At 49.2% G+C, this 15502-nt stretch overlaps 4 protein-coding genes across 5 annotated transcripts in view; all 4 read left to right on the top strand.

Annotated features, from left to right (window-relative positions):
* Nucleotides 1–401: 401 nt before the first annotated feature.
* lancl1 (LanC antibiotic synthetase component C-like 1 (bacterial)) lies at nt 402–4985 on the top strand. Its single transcript, XM_037480244.2, has 10 exons — nt 402–494; nt 863–986; nt 1109–1226; nt 1811–2021; nt 2619–2766; nt 2887–3033; nt 3440–3622; nt 3736–3912; nt 3994–4066; nt 4169–4985. The coding sequence occupies exons 2-10, from the start codon at nt 900–902 to the stop codon at nt 4243–4245; spliced, it is 1221 nt and encodes a 406-aa protein (XP_037336141.1). The 5' UTR covers nt 402–494; nt 863–899; the 3' UTR covers nt 4246–4985.
* Nucleotides 4986–6599: 1614 nt separating this feature from the next.
* On the top strand, nt 6600–9275 carry mylz3 (myosin, light polypeptide 3, skeletal muscle). The gene is given in 7 exon segments (XM_037480348.2): nt 6600–6659; nt 6661–6696; nt 7131–7164; nt 8059–8202; nt 8312–8482; nt 8593–8670; nt 8754–9275. Coding segments are annotated over 7 exon segments (537 nt in total). The 5' UTR covers nt 6600–6614; the 3' UTR covers nt 8783–9275.
* Nucleotides 9276–9899: 624 nt separating this feature from the next.
* On the top strand, nt 9900–13069 carry acadl (acyl-CoA dehydrogenase long chain). The gene is made up of 11 exons (XM_037480231.2): nt 9900–10053; nt 10588–10764; nt 10864–11001; nt 11069–11233; nt 11314–11380; nt 11460–11624; nt 11719–11820; nt 11910–12023; nt 12184–12311; nt 12420–12506; nt 12587–13069. Exons 1-11 carry the CDS (start codon nt 9977–9979, stop codon nt 12678–12680), a joined length of 1314 nt encoding a protein of 437 aa, XP_037336128.2. The 5' UTR covers nt 9900–9976; the 3' UTR covers nt 12681–13069.
* Nucleotides 13070–13624: 555 nt separating this feature from the next.
* The window catches only part of LOC119223055 (microtubule-associated protein 2-like), a 34261-nt gene continuing 32383 nt past the window's right edge, over nt 13625–15502 (top strand). The window contains exon 1 of one of the 2 annotated variants that reach the window (XM_037480164.2): nt 13625–13818. In XM_037480164.2, the coding sequence (XP_037336061.2) occupies nt 13719–13818 (100 nt within the window). In that variant the 5' untranslated portion in view covers nt 13625–13718. The remainder of the gene's footprint in view (nt 13819–15502) is intronic. The other variant, XM_037480158.2, reaches the window with a different exon arrangement.

Below are 15502 nucleotides of genomic sequence, written 5' to 3'. Positions count from 1 at the left end.
CCGTGGTTGTTAGTTAGAACTGTGATGACTGAGCAGTCTGACCATTTGAGCAGAGTGTTCCAATCGGAGTACATTTAACATCACGTTTCCTCAAGTTTTCTATGCATATTTCTCCTTTGGGGATATCTCCATCTAACGCAGCAACATCTTTCTTGGGTTTATGCTGTTTGGAGTGTGAAGCCAAATCGTACGCTCAGCTTTCAACAAACCTTGCACTCCGCTTAACCCCATTTTATTGGGTGTGGATGGTCGATATCCATTATATATATATATATATATATATATATATATATATATATATATATACATAATGATACTACTTTATTATATTATTTATCCGATACCCTAGCAATTAATTCATTTTTTGTGGGGGCGCTGTAGTAATACCTCCGCAGCAGCAGGGGGCAGCAGCGCGCGGGCAGATGCTACGCTCCCCCTCAGGGAAAATATAACGGCGAGAAAGATTCAGCATCAACAGTGCGAGACTAGCAGAGGTAACGTCTCCCCCCCCATCATTGTTTGGCTTGTGCTGTTCCATCTTATTTCTTTATTTGAACCAGAATTTATTTATTTCCGATGCTTACTATGTTGTGTGATGCTGTTGCGAGCCAAGCTGCTCCGGTGAATATTAGCCGTTAGCTTTAGCGGTTTAGCTAGGCGAACTGGAGGCTGCAGCGAGCTAAGCTGTCATTTTTTTATGCGTATGTGGGTGTATGGACGCCGCGGGCGATGCTTACCCGTTATGTGCCTTCTAAATCCGTCATAATTATACATAGCGCGATAGTTCTAGGCTTGCATCGAGTTTTTCTCCGCTGCGCCTCAAATTGCCTCATTTCTTGGCTTTTTTTTTTTTCTGGCCTAGATATTTGGCAGTGCCGCTTGTGACAAAGCTTTGAAAAATGGACACAAGAGCCTGGAGGAATCCGTACCACGACTACGATGGCAACCCCGCGTCCACACAGGCGCTGTTCGACTGCCAGGGAAAGGTAATACACACGCCAAGATGATCGGTGTGTTTGCACGTGGTTCGACCTCAGTAACCCTCATGATTTTACATCTTTTGTTTGTGTGTGTGTGTGTGTGTGTGTGTGTTTTTGTGTGCGTTCAGCTCACAGCAGAGTTTGCACAGCGGCTCAGCAGCAAGATCAGCGAGCTTTTAGCTGTGATGGAGAACGGGCTCAAGACTGCCGACCAAAGAGATTGCACCACTTACACCGGCTGGGCAGGTGATGACACCGTTACACACAAAGGGACACACGTGACGTCACGCGGTCCGGCTGCGGTCACGTGACTGGGGAGCGAAGGTCGCTCCTTGCTGACCCTTTTGTGTCCCTGTGTGCTTTTGCTTGTTGGCTCTGTGCGTGAAATCGTATTGACGCTTCTATTTTTTTCTTCACAAATGGTGATTTTTGGGATATATTTAAAAGATCTCCCCATTAAGTGCTGTTTATATTTTGTTATTCATTCTAATATTTGGTTTATAATCATGGATGAGCAATGCATCTAGAACAGTGGTTCTCAACTGGTGGGTCGTGGACCCGTTTTTAGTGGGTCGCGGGCCGTTGCATGGGAAAATAAAAATTAAAAAGATCGATTTGGGTCGCGGCTTGTCATTAAGGGGTGATGGTGGGTCCCGGAGCCAGACCAGTTAAAAACCACTGATCTAGAATATATTCCAATTTGCAGAGCTCGATCCAGATGCTTAAGAAATTACTAATTAATTCAAGTCAAAATATTATATTTTAGTTACAGTAAAAAAAACCTTTTAAAGCTTTGAGCACCAACAGGTGTAGTATCTGTCCGTCCACAGGCATTGCTCTGCTCTACCTGCACCTCCACAACGTGTTCAGGGACGACTCCTTGCTTCAGAGAGCTCTGGAGTACGTCAACCGCAGCCTGAAGTGTTTGACCCGTCGCCATGACGTCACCTTCCTGTGCGGGGACACCGGGCCCCTCGCTGTAGCTGCTGTGGTCTACCATCGCCTGCAGAGGGTGCAAGAGACCGATGAGTGCATCAACAGGTCAGTGGAGAACGCGCTTGGAACCCGTACGTCTCGTATATCATTTCATACTTAGGGGAAAAAAGGATGCTGCAAGCGACTCGGTACACCAAATCTGCTGGTAATGTCCTAAATAAGCTGCACAATTTGTGCTACAATTTTATAGATCTGTAATGTTCGAATCAAGGTTACCTATCAATATATACAAATCAACCTAATGTTTGTTGCAGCAGTGTCTTTTCTTGAATATGGTCTCACTTGAATCAGCTGCAGCAGGAGAACAATAGGTCTCGTCTTCGGGTCTAAGGAGATGCACGCTCGTTCAGCCGCAACGGTGTTTGGGATCATGCTACTTAAACTAAATGCTTGTGATTGGCCAGACTGTTTATCTGTGACCACTTTGATTGGACGAACCAGAGCATTACTCCAGTCACAATGGGTGAATGTCGCATCTGATCCTGTTAAGTTAACTGCCAAAGGTAGGAGTGGTTTTTTTTTTTATTATCAATTTGTACACAGTTCTAGGTCATCATGGATAGTTCATTGGGGCAATAGTGGGTCATGGCACACGGTCAGCCAGATTTACAAATTCTGTGGGTCCCTTTGCTATTCTCCCAGACTGCTGCAGTTTCACCAGAACGTGGTGAAGGGTGCAGGCGGGCTGCCTGATGAGCTGCTCTATGGGCGGATGGGTTACCTCTACTCCCTCGTCTTTGTCAACCAGCAGCTGGGGCAGGACAGGATCCCCCTGCAGTACATCCAGCAGGTAAGTGAGGAGGTCTTTGTCTATCCAGGACGGGCTGACACATGAAAAAAAAAAAAAAACGAATTTGCTGTTTTGGTTTCCTTTAATCTGAGAGATTTGGTGTGTCACTTCTCCCTTCAGATCAGCGAGTCCGTGCTGGTGTCAGGCGAGCACCTCAGCAGGAAGTTCAGGGTCCAGAACCACAGCCCTCTGATGTACGAGTGGTACCAGGAGCAGTATGTCGGCGCCGCCCACGGCCTGGCCGGCATCTACTACTACCTCATGCAGGTAAAAACGCGTCTCCTAAAGCCCGTTTGTGGAGTTTTTTCAAAATGAAATAAAAAAAATAAAGAATACATCCACTTTCAGTTAACAATGAGCCATTTGTTGGGTATATCATCTGCAACTGACAATTCCATGATCTGACTTCTGTATTTCCAAAAATTGGCAAATTGTTGAATCTTATTTTGCGCATCTAACACCCAATAATGTACTGATATTCAATTTAAGTGTAAAATAAGAAAATTGCGGGACCAATGCCCTTTTGCAACAGATTAACTGAGGATCTAACGAGGTGACTCTTAGTGATCCCCTTGTGATGAAATGGAGACACCCCCTCCACCCTCCAACCCCCCCCCCCCCCCCCCCCCCCCCCCTATGCTGGAGCCACACTAATTGTTTCCTCCTCTAACAGCCCGGCTTCGTCTGCGTGGAGGAGTACGTACACAGGCTGGTGAAGCCCAGCATCGACCACGTCTGCCGCCTCAAGTTCCCCACAGGAAACTACCCCCCCTGCATCGGGGACGACCGCGACCTGCTGGTGCACTGGTGCCACGGCTCCCCGGGGGTGGTGTACATGCTCCTGCAGGCATACAGGGTAAGAACTGAGGGGGGGGGGCGCAAACCGACCGGTTGAAAAAGCCGAGAGCCACAGAGCCTTTTTGTGGTGAAACGCTCTCATCTGAATCCCCCTCTGTCCCTCTGTCCCAGGCCTTCGGAGTACCCCAGTACCTGGAAGACGCCCTGCAGTGCGGCGAGGTGGTGTGGCACTGCGGCCTGCTGAAGAAGGGGTACGGCCTGTGTCACGGTGCGGCGGGGAACGCCTACACCTTCCTGGCCCTCTACCGGCTAACGCAGGACCCCAAGCACCTCTACAGAGCCTGCATGGTGAGCGCGCGGGACGGAGACGCTACCACTGTCTCAAGGTCCCTTCTCACTGTCTCTGTCTCTCTCTGTCTGTCCCTCCAGTTTGCCGACTGGTGCATGAACTACGGCAAACATGGATGCCGAACACCGGACACTCCCTTCTCACTTTTCGAAGGTAGTATTTTGACAATCTCGAGTTTCAAAATAAACTTCATGTGGATGACTGCATGCTTCGAGGCTCCAGCTGTAAACTCACCGCGTCACTTCCTGTTTGCAGGCATGGCGGGCACCATCTACTTCCTGGCTGACATCCTGCAGCCCATGAAAGCAAGGTTCCCGGCTTTTGAGGTGTAAAGTCCCCCCCCCTCTGTCCCCCCCCCCCCCAGGTAGTCCTCTTCCCTCTTCGCCCCCTTCCCCTCCTTTTCTTTTCCCCCACTCCATACTGTTGGAAAACATAAAAAGGAAAAGATACACCCCTCCCTCCCCCACACACACACTTTTGCTCTCTGTCACACTCATGCATGAAAGCACCACATTCACAACAATTGACATTGTGCCATGTGTTTTCCTGCTCTATCGGGAACTTTACATGTTATAAAGGGGATAAGTCCTATACTCGCATCTCGACCACATAATTGTCTCAAACAAGTCAAAGGTGAGAGCTTGCCTCGATTTTTCGTTCATTTGTGTATAAAATAATTAAATTCTGTGGCTGTTGCTCAGATTGTGACTTCTTTCGAGGGTTACAGCAAAAAGGAGGGAAACTAGTTTTCTGGCTGTAAAAAAAAAAAATAAACTAACAAAAAAAACACATAAAACATCAAAAGATCCAAAAATATGATGTTAACTCTAAATGGTGTTTTGTTAACACTCAGCAACTGTATATTTGCTCATCTGTAAGCTCGATATGTTAAAGATGGAAATGGATGCTTTTGTTTGTTTTTGGTTTCCTTTCAGAGTCAACAGCAAAGCTAGTAACAACGCACTTAATATAATGCAGTCCCAGCTGTGCCATGTGTTAAGGGATTGACCCCAGAGTGTAAACTGTTGCCTGTCCTTTGCACTGTCTGAGCAATAAACCATGTGTCTTTTTACAGCTGTCTCTCTCGTGCATTTTCACTTCCTTCTTGCTTCTGTTTTGATGCAACGGGGCGCCGCCATGGTGCAACGGCGACTTTGCCACCATGGAACCTGCGTGTGACCGGCGGGAGGAGCTATTTCACCACGAGGGACGGCTCCATTCCACAGTCAGATTGTTAGCTAATCGGGTTTAATTTCCCTAAAATCTAGCGGAGACGTGGACGCCGCTCGCATTGTGGTCTGGAAAAAAAAAAACGTCTCGTGGGAGGGATCTTGTAAAGAAATTCCACCTGAAACCATACTGAAGTCATCCCAGTTTGGTATTTCTCCTGCTGGAGCAGCCTCGTATCACAGTGTTGTGCAGCAGGGAGTCTTGAGATGAGATAGTATTCTGCGGGCCCGGCGTAGAAGAGAAACCCAGCACCTCCAGGCAGGAATCGGGTGTAAAAATAGAGCTCATCTGTCTCTGGGACGGGGTGTGTTTTCACCGCCTCTCACTCGTGGCCTCTTCCTTTTTTTTTTTTTTTTTTGCTTCTACTCTTCAGCGGCATGATTTAATCCATGCGGTGAAATACCCAATCCTGTTAATTTGTTTGTTTCCTCTCAGCCGGCTCCTTTTACAGAAGCTGTAGAAGCTGGACGTCTGAACATCCAGCAGCCTTCTTGTTGTTGTTCCATGTCTCTTAGTATTTCACTTATCAGCATTTGTGGGTTTAAATGAGTTTTATTAATGAAATCCTGGATTCACATTGACGGCCCGTGTTTTTGACCTTTTCAAGCTGAGCGTGAATGTAATGTTTAATCCAAAGTACTTGCATTCATAACGTGCATTTGGGAACAGACCAGGAGAAAGATGGGATGTAATTAATGTTTTCATGAATCCATCCGACTCGTCCCCCATCATTTCAGTTTTATTGCACATACTTCACTTTTTTTATGCATCTCCGGCATTGATGACTCCTCCCTTCTGGATGTGGCCATCAGCACCACGGAGAGCTCTGGCTGATGAAGCCCGTCACCTTTGACCTCCATTGATGGGGCATCAGGTCTCTCCGTCTGTGTTATTACTTTTATTGCCTCAGTTTCACTATGATGCATTACAGAGCTCAATTTAACACTGATGGGTTCCCCAATAGAACTGATCTGAACTGATCGTCTGATTGGACAGTTCGTACAGGAACGTCATATAAACGGAGGTCATGGAATCGGCTTTTTTAAGCTTTTTCGCCCCGCTGGGATTTAACCATAAGAGGAGGAGCACGCCGGCTGGTTAAAAATACCACCTTGTAAACGACCCCCCCCCCCCCCCCACTCAGGTGGGCCTCTGGGGACCCACGCTTCCACTGTGCACCTCCTCCAGGAAAAAGGAAATTTGAACCGGATCAAAAGTACAAAAGCTTTTTATTTCTTTTTTTTATCATCCAGGAATAAACACAGAAAAACCTGAGACATGCGGTTATTTGGCTTTCTAAAAATAGTCCCGTCCCCTTCTAAAGGCCTACTCCCACTTTGCGCGGGGGGACGCGCAGCTCTCCTTTCCGTTTGCCCTAAGAAAGTTAAAGATGTTCCAGCGTGTCATCCGATTCGTCCTCGGAGTGCGCGTGACGTAACGCCCCCGGGTTAAATAAGAGGGGGCTCTGACAATGGCCCAGGACCACTCTGTCTCGGGACTCAGGCTTCACTTCTCCTTTCTTTCCGCTCCTGCAGCTCCATCTCTCCAAAATGGTGTGTACATGATTGTGTTTTCGGACCTTGTGGTTGGGGGCGGCGCCGATGGAGTTACTTTTTTCCGACTAGGGAACAAGTCTCCGTGGGATGGGATCGGATGTCGGCTCTCCAAAATGAGGTCCAAAAATTTGGACTTAATTGCCGTCGTGATAGGGAGGATAAATCAAGACCGCTGGGAAATACGAATTATGATAGCAGTTTACGGTTGAGTTCCTTTGGGCCCAGGACTTGAAATACACCCATATTTCAATCCAAGGAAGCATCCACCAAATGTAGTTTCCACAGTTTACAGCAATAAATTCTTCTATTTAGCATTGTTAGTAACTGTTTGTTTTTTCTATGGAAACTCACAAATTGTGTTTTTCTTCACTTCTCTGTTCCCTCTGTGTGTTTCCCTTAATGTGCTTTTTTGTTTGTGCACGTGTGTACAGGCCGAGGGCGAGTTCACACCAGACCAGATCGAGGGTAAGTGAAGAAAATGGGGAGATTTGTCTAAAAAAAAAAGGCCCTCGGCATGCTGGGAATAGGTCTCCGTCGGACACGCTGCTCCTCGGACGTGTCCAGTTGTCGAGGACGATTTGAGAAATGTCTATTTTAAGCCGACCCGTCCTCGTCTTGTGGCGTTGATCCCGGCGCGGAGGTTTGAGACGCGGGCCCAGCGAGGTCCCGTTACAGAAAGGCATCCAAACTGTCACTCCTGGACACATTCGGTCCTGAAAACCGCAGACGTGTCCACAAACACATATGGATTATAAATATATATATAGATTATGATACAAAAAAAATGCTAACCGGGGCATTTGCGCCATAAAATAAGACGTAAGTGCTGCCTTTGCACATTCTGGTAGGTTTATACTACAGTGGAGTACATGTGGGAGCAGGTGTTGATTACAACACAGTCAGCATTCCCACGTTTGACTCGCCTTGCCTCTATAAGGCCTGGGTCACTCAGTCGGGGGGGTATCAGCTTGCTCCCTGAATGCCTCCCGAATGTAAGCGGCGGCAGGAATGGATGGGGGTATGCGAGGGGGGGGGGGGGGTGCAGCTGTTGTTCCCACTGCTGCTGCTGTTCAGAGCATTAATCCGCCAAAGAGGGTCACTTTGACTGTGGCTTCCTGGTCGGATTCATTCAACCTTCCTCGGGAACAGCTGTCGCCACGGTAATCTGGGAACAATGAGAGCGGTCCCAGGCTCGTACTGTCTGACGGGGTGTGGCACCGCATAGCCCAATAAGAACCCAATAAACCACCCGAAGGTGGTGGACAGGATGGAACGCTCTAATAGCAATACCGAAACGACTGGTGGACATGTGTCACCATTCCGCGATACGTTTGTAACACAAAGGATTCTCTCCTCCAGACTTCAAGGAGGCTTTCGGCCTCTTCGACAGAGTCGGCGACAGCCAGGTGGCTTTCAACCAGGTGGCCGACATCATGCGCGCCCTGGGCCAGAACCCCACCAACAAGGCGGTCAACAAGATCCTGGGAAACCCGACCGCTGACGGTGAGAACCCCCCCCCCCCCCGAAACGCAAACGGCATCGGTTTCGTCCGTGGAGGTTTTCCCGTTGTCGTCAACCCCCCCCCCCCCCCCCCCCCCTTTTGTTTCAACAGACCTGGCCAACAAGAGGGTCAACTTCGAGGCCTTCCTGCCCATGCTGAAGGAGATCGACGGCCAGCCCAAGGGCACCGTGGACGACTACATTGAGGGTCTGCGCGTCTTCGACAAGGAGGGCAACGGCACGGTCATGGGCGCCGAGCTGCGCATCGTGCTGGCCACCCTGGGTGAGTCTCGTGTTCGCCAAATATAGAACGCGCCGAGGCGCGCTCGGTTGCAACCCGAACCCCAGCCCCCCTAACGCAGATTCTCCCCCCCTCCCTCCCCGAACCCACAGGAGAGAAGATGACCGAGCCCGAGATCGAGGCCCTCATGACCGGCCAGGAGGACGAGAGCGGCACCGTGCACTACGAGGGTGAGCTTTGAAGGCGCCTCGTCTTGCAGGAGGTTTTGTGTCTGGGTTTTCGTCCAGTGATTCATGGCTTTGTGTCTCTCCAGCTTTCGTCAAGCACATCCTGTCGGTGTAAGAGGCCTTCAGAAGGAGTGCTGATGAAGCCCAACGGTGTTCAGGACATCTACACAACATCAAAGACCAACCAAGGAAAGACAAGGACTATGTACAAGGGATGTTGAAGCAGACCCATCTTGTTGTTTCTTTTTGTTTTCCTTTCCATTTCGTCTCAACCACCCCCCCCCACCCCACCCCCCCTCCTTGCTTCGGGTCATTGCCCCTACATTGAAGACCATCACTTGGCCTCTACTCCACCCAGGGAGGCGCGTCTCCACTCGCCAGCATGGGGTGAGGAACCGGGGGAGAAGGGATGACCGCTCATTAAGTGAGGGTGGATCCCTCCCTTCCCACCGCCACCTCATTCAGTCTCGCCACCACTGGTCCCAGCAAAGCCAAAGGTGCTGGGGAATGGTTGTGGACGGGCCGCCAAAATTCTCCCGCCTCCCTGAAAAGTTTTATTTATTGTCACTCTGTTCATTTCAGAATAAACTTTTCCAACGTACATCCCACCTGGGTTGATTCCTGATTTTTTATTGCCAATATGCCGTTGCAGATTTTATCAAAGTCCAGCAAGGGGGGGGGGGGGTGTAATGCTTTTTGTCCCTGGTGTTGGGAAATGCACGACGATTACAACTGCCATAGCTATGCGCTGTCTCTGTTTTTTCTAATATAAAGTTATGTTGACCTCTAAAGCTATATTTAAATGTATTGGGAGAATGAACTGTTCCTTGACACGACTTTAGTTATAAAAGTGTTGACGGTCGGTGTTGAGTGTGTTTACACGTAATAATACTGTACATACCGTCTATTTGTGTACAGTGTAACTTTTGCGGGGTCGAGATACGAGCAATTGAAGTTGTAAACCTGAGGAGAGTGTGCCCCCTTGTGGTCAAATGAGAAGTTAGAGAGGTGTCACTCTGCTGTTTATTTTACACGGACTAATCCGTTTTGTTCGAAAAATTGCTTCAAAGTCACATTGTAAGTTCCCTTGCACCAGGTTACACACCAATCAGAGGTAGTACAGACACTCGGAACAAAAACACGCGTTTACGTGGCCGCACAGAGCGTTCGTTAACAGTTATGACGTAGTTTTGTAGTCCGGAGCCAGTGAAAAGACAACGGAGTGACGCTCCGCTGTTGATTGTCCACGTGCCACAGAATCTTTGTTGTCCTTTCGGTCAGTAACGTTGCCTCTCAGCTGGTGTCGAGGATGTTCGTCAAGAAATTGAGCAAAGTTTGTCTTTTGGGGCTGAGAAATGTCTCCGGACGAGGACAAGCGGCAACCAGGTGACGTTTTTAATAAATATGTATAAATATCTTCTGAGTTGTCAACAAATAAGACGGACGAATTGACGTGAACGTGAATTATAGTTATAGTTTGAATTAAGTATTAATGTTAGTTAAATGAAGACTTCAAATACTACGGGATTATTGGTACATATTTAATCTATTAAAGTAGATTCACAGGTAAACAACGTAATCTGTAGAACTCGGTCAAAGCGACCTTTGACCCACTTTTGTACGTGACGTGAAGCTAGTAGTAGCAGCTTCAACAAGTGAGGTGTGTTTTTGTTTACGATAGTGAACGTCGTTTTTTTAAAGAAAATCTGGTTAATATTGCTGCACAACATCAAACAAACAATTGAAAATACTCCCACGTAGAGCCTTTAATTAATTAATTAGTCAATTAATCATTTAGGCATTGTTGCTAAATATCTTTTATGTCATCGGTCAGGATCTGGTGCTTATAACAAAACAAAAAGACATTTGGGATATATTGTAAATTACAAATGATGGCTGGCTTTTCATAATTCCTCCCAGGCTATACAGCGAGGCCCATGACCTCGGGCGCCCCGCCCCCCCGCCCCGCCCCGAGACATCCGGCGCCGCGAACCTGATGGACATCGGCACCCGCCGGATCTTCAACGAGGACCACGACATCTTCAGACAAAGTGTGCGGCGTTTCTTTCAAGAGGAAGTGATTCCGTACCACGCGGAGTAGGTAGAAACAACGTGGGACCCTCCGCCGCTCGCCGCTTTATCAACGCCTCGCTACACCCCCCCCCCCCCCTTTTCTTTGTCCCACCTCCCACCCAGGTGGGAGAAAGCAGGTCAGGTGAGCAGGGAGGTGTGGGAGAAGGCCGGAGAACAGGGCATGCTGGCGGTGCTGATACCGGCGGAGTGCGGCGGCGTGGGAGCCGACGTGTTTTCGGCGGCCGTCGTGTGGGAGGAGCAGTAAGTGGCGCCAACGGATGATTGACAGTCCACAGTGCAGCGGACAGCCTCTTTCACTCCCCTGCAGGATGTACTCCAACTGCACGGGGCCGGGCTTCACCCTGCACTCGGACATCGTCATGCCCTACATCTCCAACTACGGCAGCGAGCAGCAGATCCAGCGCTTCGTCCCCGACATGGCCGCCGGGAGACGCATCGGCGCCATCGCCATGACGGAGCCGGGCGCCGGCAGGTGGGGATTTGAAGGCGAAAAGGCCTGCGAGCGTTGGGGGGGACAAACGGCCTGACGACCCCTCGTCTCTTTCATTTCAGCGACCTCCAAGGCGTGAAGACGTACGCCAAGCGGGACGGCGGCGACTGGATCCTCAACGGAAACAAGGTAAGCGCCGCCAAAAAGAAGAAAAAAAAGCCGCCATCGCCGTCTCCTCCTTTCCCCTGACCTTCCCCTCCGCTTCCAGGTGTTCATCACCAACGGGTGGATGTGCGACCTGGTGGTGGTCGTGGCCGTGACGGACCGCGAGGCCAAGTCGGCCGCGCACGGCATCAGCCTGTTCCTGGTGGAGAGCGGCACCAAGGGCTTCCACAAGGGGCACAAGCTGGAGAAGATCGGGCTGAAGGCCCAGGTACTTGGGGTCCGGTCGGGGAGGAGGAGGAGGAAGGGAGGGGGGGCGTGATTACATGACAAAAACAAAAAGACTTTGTCCCCGTCTTGGGCAGGACACGGCGGAACTGTTTTTTGAGGACGTGCGGCTCCCGGCCGACGCCCTCCTGGGGGAACCCAACAAGGGCTTCTACTACCTGATGAACGAGCTGCCGCAGGTGAAAAGCACCCACCTTTCCTATGATGTCCTCATACGCGGTTGATAATGTTTAAATCCTCGTCCTCTTCTTGTCCTCCCGTGGCCCAGGAGCGCCTGGCGGTCGCTGCCATGGGCATAGCGAGCTGTGAGTTCATGTTTGAGGAAACCAGGAACTATGTGATGCAGAGGAAGGCTTTCGGCAAGACCATCTCGGATCTTCAGGTCTGTGTAGCCGTGTTTTGAGGGGACATTTTCCGGTTCAGGGTGTAGGTTTTGGACTCGTTTTATTCAGCTGCTATTAGACATAATGCTCCAAAACGAATACAAGCTTGCATTAGAAAGATCGGATCATTTTCCTCCTGGTTCTGATTGGGCTGCACAGACCGTGCAGCACACGCTGGCAGAGCTGAAGACCGAGATCTGCGTGGGCCGAGCCTTCGTGGATAACTGCATCCTGCTCCACGCCGAGAAACGCCTCGACACCGCCACCGCCTCCATGGCCAAGTACTGGTGAGTATGTGGGTTCTATTCGTACATTTGAATTGAACTAACTAATGAAATAAAACGGGTCTGCGGTGATGATGCCGTTTTGCTGAGGTCCTGTCGGCTTCTCTTCAGGGCCACTGACTTCCAGAACAAGGTGGCCACTCAGTGCCTGCAGCTCCACGGAGGCTGGGGCTACATGTGGGAGTACCCCATCGCCAAGTGAGTGTCGAACTGGGGGGGGGGGGTTCGTACTCCATTCCATCCACGGGTCGCTGATACCGGTGTCTGTCTTTTTGCAGGGCCTTCGTGGACTCCCGTATTCAGCCCATCTACGGAGGCACCAATGAGATCATGAAAGAGCTCATCGGCCGCTCCATTGTTCGCCGGAAGTAAGGAAGCTGGTCGGAAAAGGTATTTGTGAGATGCTTCGGGTGCAATGGACCACTGTTCTGAAAAGTTGAATATGAGGATTTAGTAGTTGACAAAAATAATTGGAAAGAAGACTAATTACAATTATTTCAGCTGGTAAAATCATGACCATTGCCAATGTGTCTTGGTTGCAAGCATAAATATTGTGTATTTTTTTTAAACATTAGTCGATTGTGTGTCCAATATGTTGTCAAAGAATATATTTTAATCTTATTAAAATAAAATATTAAAAATATTCACTAAATTAATGAACTTAAGCTATGAACAATTTGTATCTGGGGGTTTTCTTTGTCACTAGGGAATGTTGTAAATGGATGAAGATGAATTGAATAAACACGTGTAAACCCGCATCAGCCCCCTGTGTGCATTGTTTTATTTCCACCAGCAGGTGGCAGCAAATGCGCGGACAGACGTGGCGGAAGGACGCAGCGGGCACAATGCAGACTGTTGAATGCAGCTCTCCGACTTGGAGCTTCCTTCTTCCTTCTCCGGATCAAACTGATCATCATCGAAAGAACGCATGGATTTAAACATGTTATCCCCCCCGCCCCCCAAATCACGCCCCCACCCAAAAGAAAATCTAATTTAAGATGCAGACAGGAGCGCAGCTACACTGGTGCGTCTTTCTCCATCGTCACCCCTCTGCATCCCATCCACGTTACACCGCCCCATCTTCCAGGTTTCCTTAGCAACAGCCACGCCCCGGTGCTCCAGCTCTGCACTCGTCTCCACTGCGGACAGAGCGTCCTCCTCTCAGCAGAAAGCTGCCCAAACACCCATTTTTATATTAACAATGACTCAGCACATTTCACTCATTCCACTCAGATGTCTTTGGGGGGGGGGACTCCGTGCGCTTGCATCTAGTTCCACATTTCCAGTCCAAAGATGTTGCACATGTCATAATTATATCAAGGAGGAGGTTTCCTATAATTTACGTTGTGACTGCTGCTGCACAATCCCCTCTGCGCCCCTACGGCGGTATTTACGGTAGCTCAGTGTGCGATGGGAGGGGTCAGAGGGGCCCCCGTACTGCTCTCATTGTCACCAGGGCTCTCCACACTCACAAGGGTGTTTAGTGGCGCTCAGCAGCTCGGACCTCCAGGTAAGAGCCGCAGCTCTTTGTCGATCATTTACCGGCTAGTGAGGCTTTTTATTGACACTTTTGTTTTTTGGTGCAACACCGGCAGCGGTGAAAGTTTATTGGAGAAGAGCCCCGGTTGGTTTCATTGTCGCCACTGGCGTCCGCTAATCCTCAGCTGTTGCGGTCATGGTCAGATGTACAGTTATGCGTGAATTCCGAGATGGAAAAGGGTTCAACGTTATGTCAATGGGAGGGGGAGGGCGGTTTCACTCAAAGTCGCTTCACACGGAACATATGTGTGGAACATTCACGTGAAGAAATGTGTTAATTATGTTTTATTTTTGCGTGTTTTATTTTTTTTTCTATTTTTTTTGCGCCTCTCGCATCTGCAGCCTGCGCCTTTTGTTCTGGTCCACGCCTGTATGGTGCTGAAACCGCCCCCCCCTCCCCCCACACGTTACTCACTGCAGTACAGGAGAGCAGAGCAGTCTTTGAGGATAAGCGGATGACTTAACGTGTGCAGGTGCAGGTTATCTATGATATTTGGATGATTAGCCGCCTCCTTTTGTTGGCATTTTGTCTGCCACAGCCAGTGGCCCCTTTGTAATGACCAGCTTGCATCAGCAAAAGGCAGCATGACTTGCATTGGATGTCTATTGAAATACATGCATTGCAACATCATTTGTGTTATTTAGTTGAAATAAGTGGCGTTGGCCTGCACGCGGTTCCTGCTATGTGCAGGCCGTAATGGACCCCCATGGGCTGTCTTTTAAAGCATATTCAGCCAAAGATAATGATCCAGAACGATCCAGACCTGCATTCGGGGCGTTTTTTCCCGTGTCTGGATGGGAAAACATTCCTTTTATGAAAAGAAACGGGCTCCAGGTTTTTCTTGCACATTCCCACAGCGGTCATGTAAGAGCCCCGGTACATGGGGGATATGGAATGAAAACCCCTCACATGCTGATGCTGACGTGAGTTAACGAACACGGCCGCTCTGGGTTCCTGATGCGGTCGGTTTGGAGTAGAACTAGAACAGGTCGGTCTGCAGCTGTCCGCTCTCGTCTCGGGTTGAGGTTCAGGAACGTGACACAGTGTTAAATTGAAGCGCGACACACCCCTTTCGCTTTTTTAATTGCAATCAGAGTTTTCCTAAAGCGTTTCCTGTTCCCCTTTCAGTGTGGCGGTTACTTGTATTGATTGTTGATTTAAGGCAAACCTTGGAGGTTTTGCAGCTTTCAAATGAACATAAAGATACACACAAAGATACACACACCCCAGATATGTTCATTTATAATTCAATCCAAACACAAAGTGGAAGGATTAACTACTTGACCATTTGAACGCAGGTTATATGTTTTTTGGCTTGGCCCAAATGGAGGTGGACAAACATACCTACAGTCACTGTGTGTGTGTGTCAGGTCTCACCTACTTCCTCCACCAGGACAAACCTCTATCAGGCCGGATTTGGAGTAATTGAAATGACCTTAATCACAAAACGGCAGGCTGTGTCCATGTGTTTACCCGCGTAAGCTATGGAAACGGACATTGTTTAAATCTCAGGTTCCTGGACTCCTTCTGTGTCCATTTGAATTATGCGTGTGTACATACCACTTCTTCCTTTTCCCACCGCTAGGAAACCCTATCTGCCTCCCTACAGGGAACCGTAAGCATATTTCCTCAACGTCGATTCGGGTTAAGCGCG

This window comes from Pungitius pungitius, chromosome 3 (assembly GCF_949316345.1).
Source record: "Pungitius pungitius chromosome 3, fPunPun2.1, whole genome shotgun sequence".
NCBI classification, from domain to species: Eukaryota; Metazoa; Chordata; class Actinopteri; order Perciformes; family Gasterosteidae; genus Pungitius; species Pungitius pungitius.
Note: the sequence above shows the minus strand (reverse complement) of the source record. Positions and strands in the feature narration are given on the sequence as shown.

What these genes read in the sequence shown, in the direction of transcription:
- lancl1 (XM_037480244.2), top strand. Translation starts at nt 900, where the DNA reads ATGGACACAAGAGCCTGGAGGAATCCGTACCACGACTACGATGGCAAC. An exon ending in CACTTACACCGGCTGGGCAG is followed by an intron (nt 1,227 to 1,810) that starts GTGATGACACCG and finishes GTCCGTCCACAG; the next exon opens with GCATTGCTCTGCTCTACCTG. An exon ending in TCTACTACTACCTCATGCAG is followed by an intron (nt 3,034 to 3,439) that starts GTAAAAACGCGT and finishes CTCCTCTAACAG; the next exon opens with CCCGGCTTCGTCTGCGTGGA.
- acadl (XM_037480231.2), top strand. Translation starts at nt 9,977, where the DNA reads ATGTTCGTCAAGAAATTGAGCAAAGTTTGTCTTTTGGGGCTGAGAAAT. An exon ending in ACGGAGCCGGGCGCCGGCAG is followed by an intron (nt 11,234 to 11,313) that starts GTGGGGATTTGA and finishes CTTTCATTTCAG; the next exon opens with CGACCTCCAAGGCGTGAAGA. An exon ending in TGATGAACGAGCTGCCGCAG is followed by an intron (nt 11,821 to 11,909) that starts GTGAAAAGCACC and finishes CCCGTGGCCCAG; the next exon opens with GAGCGCCTGGCGGTCGCTGC.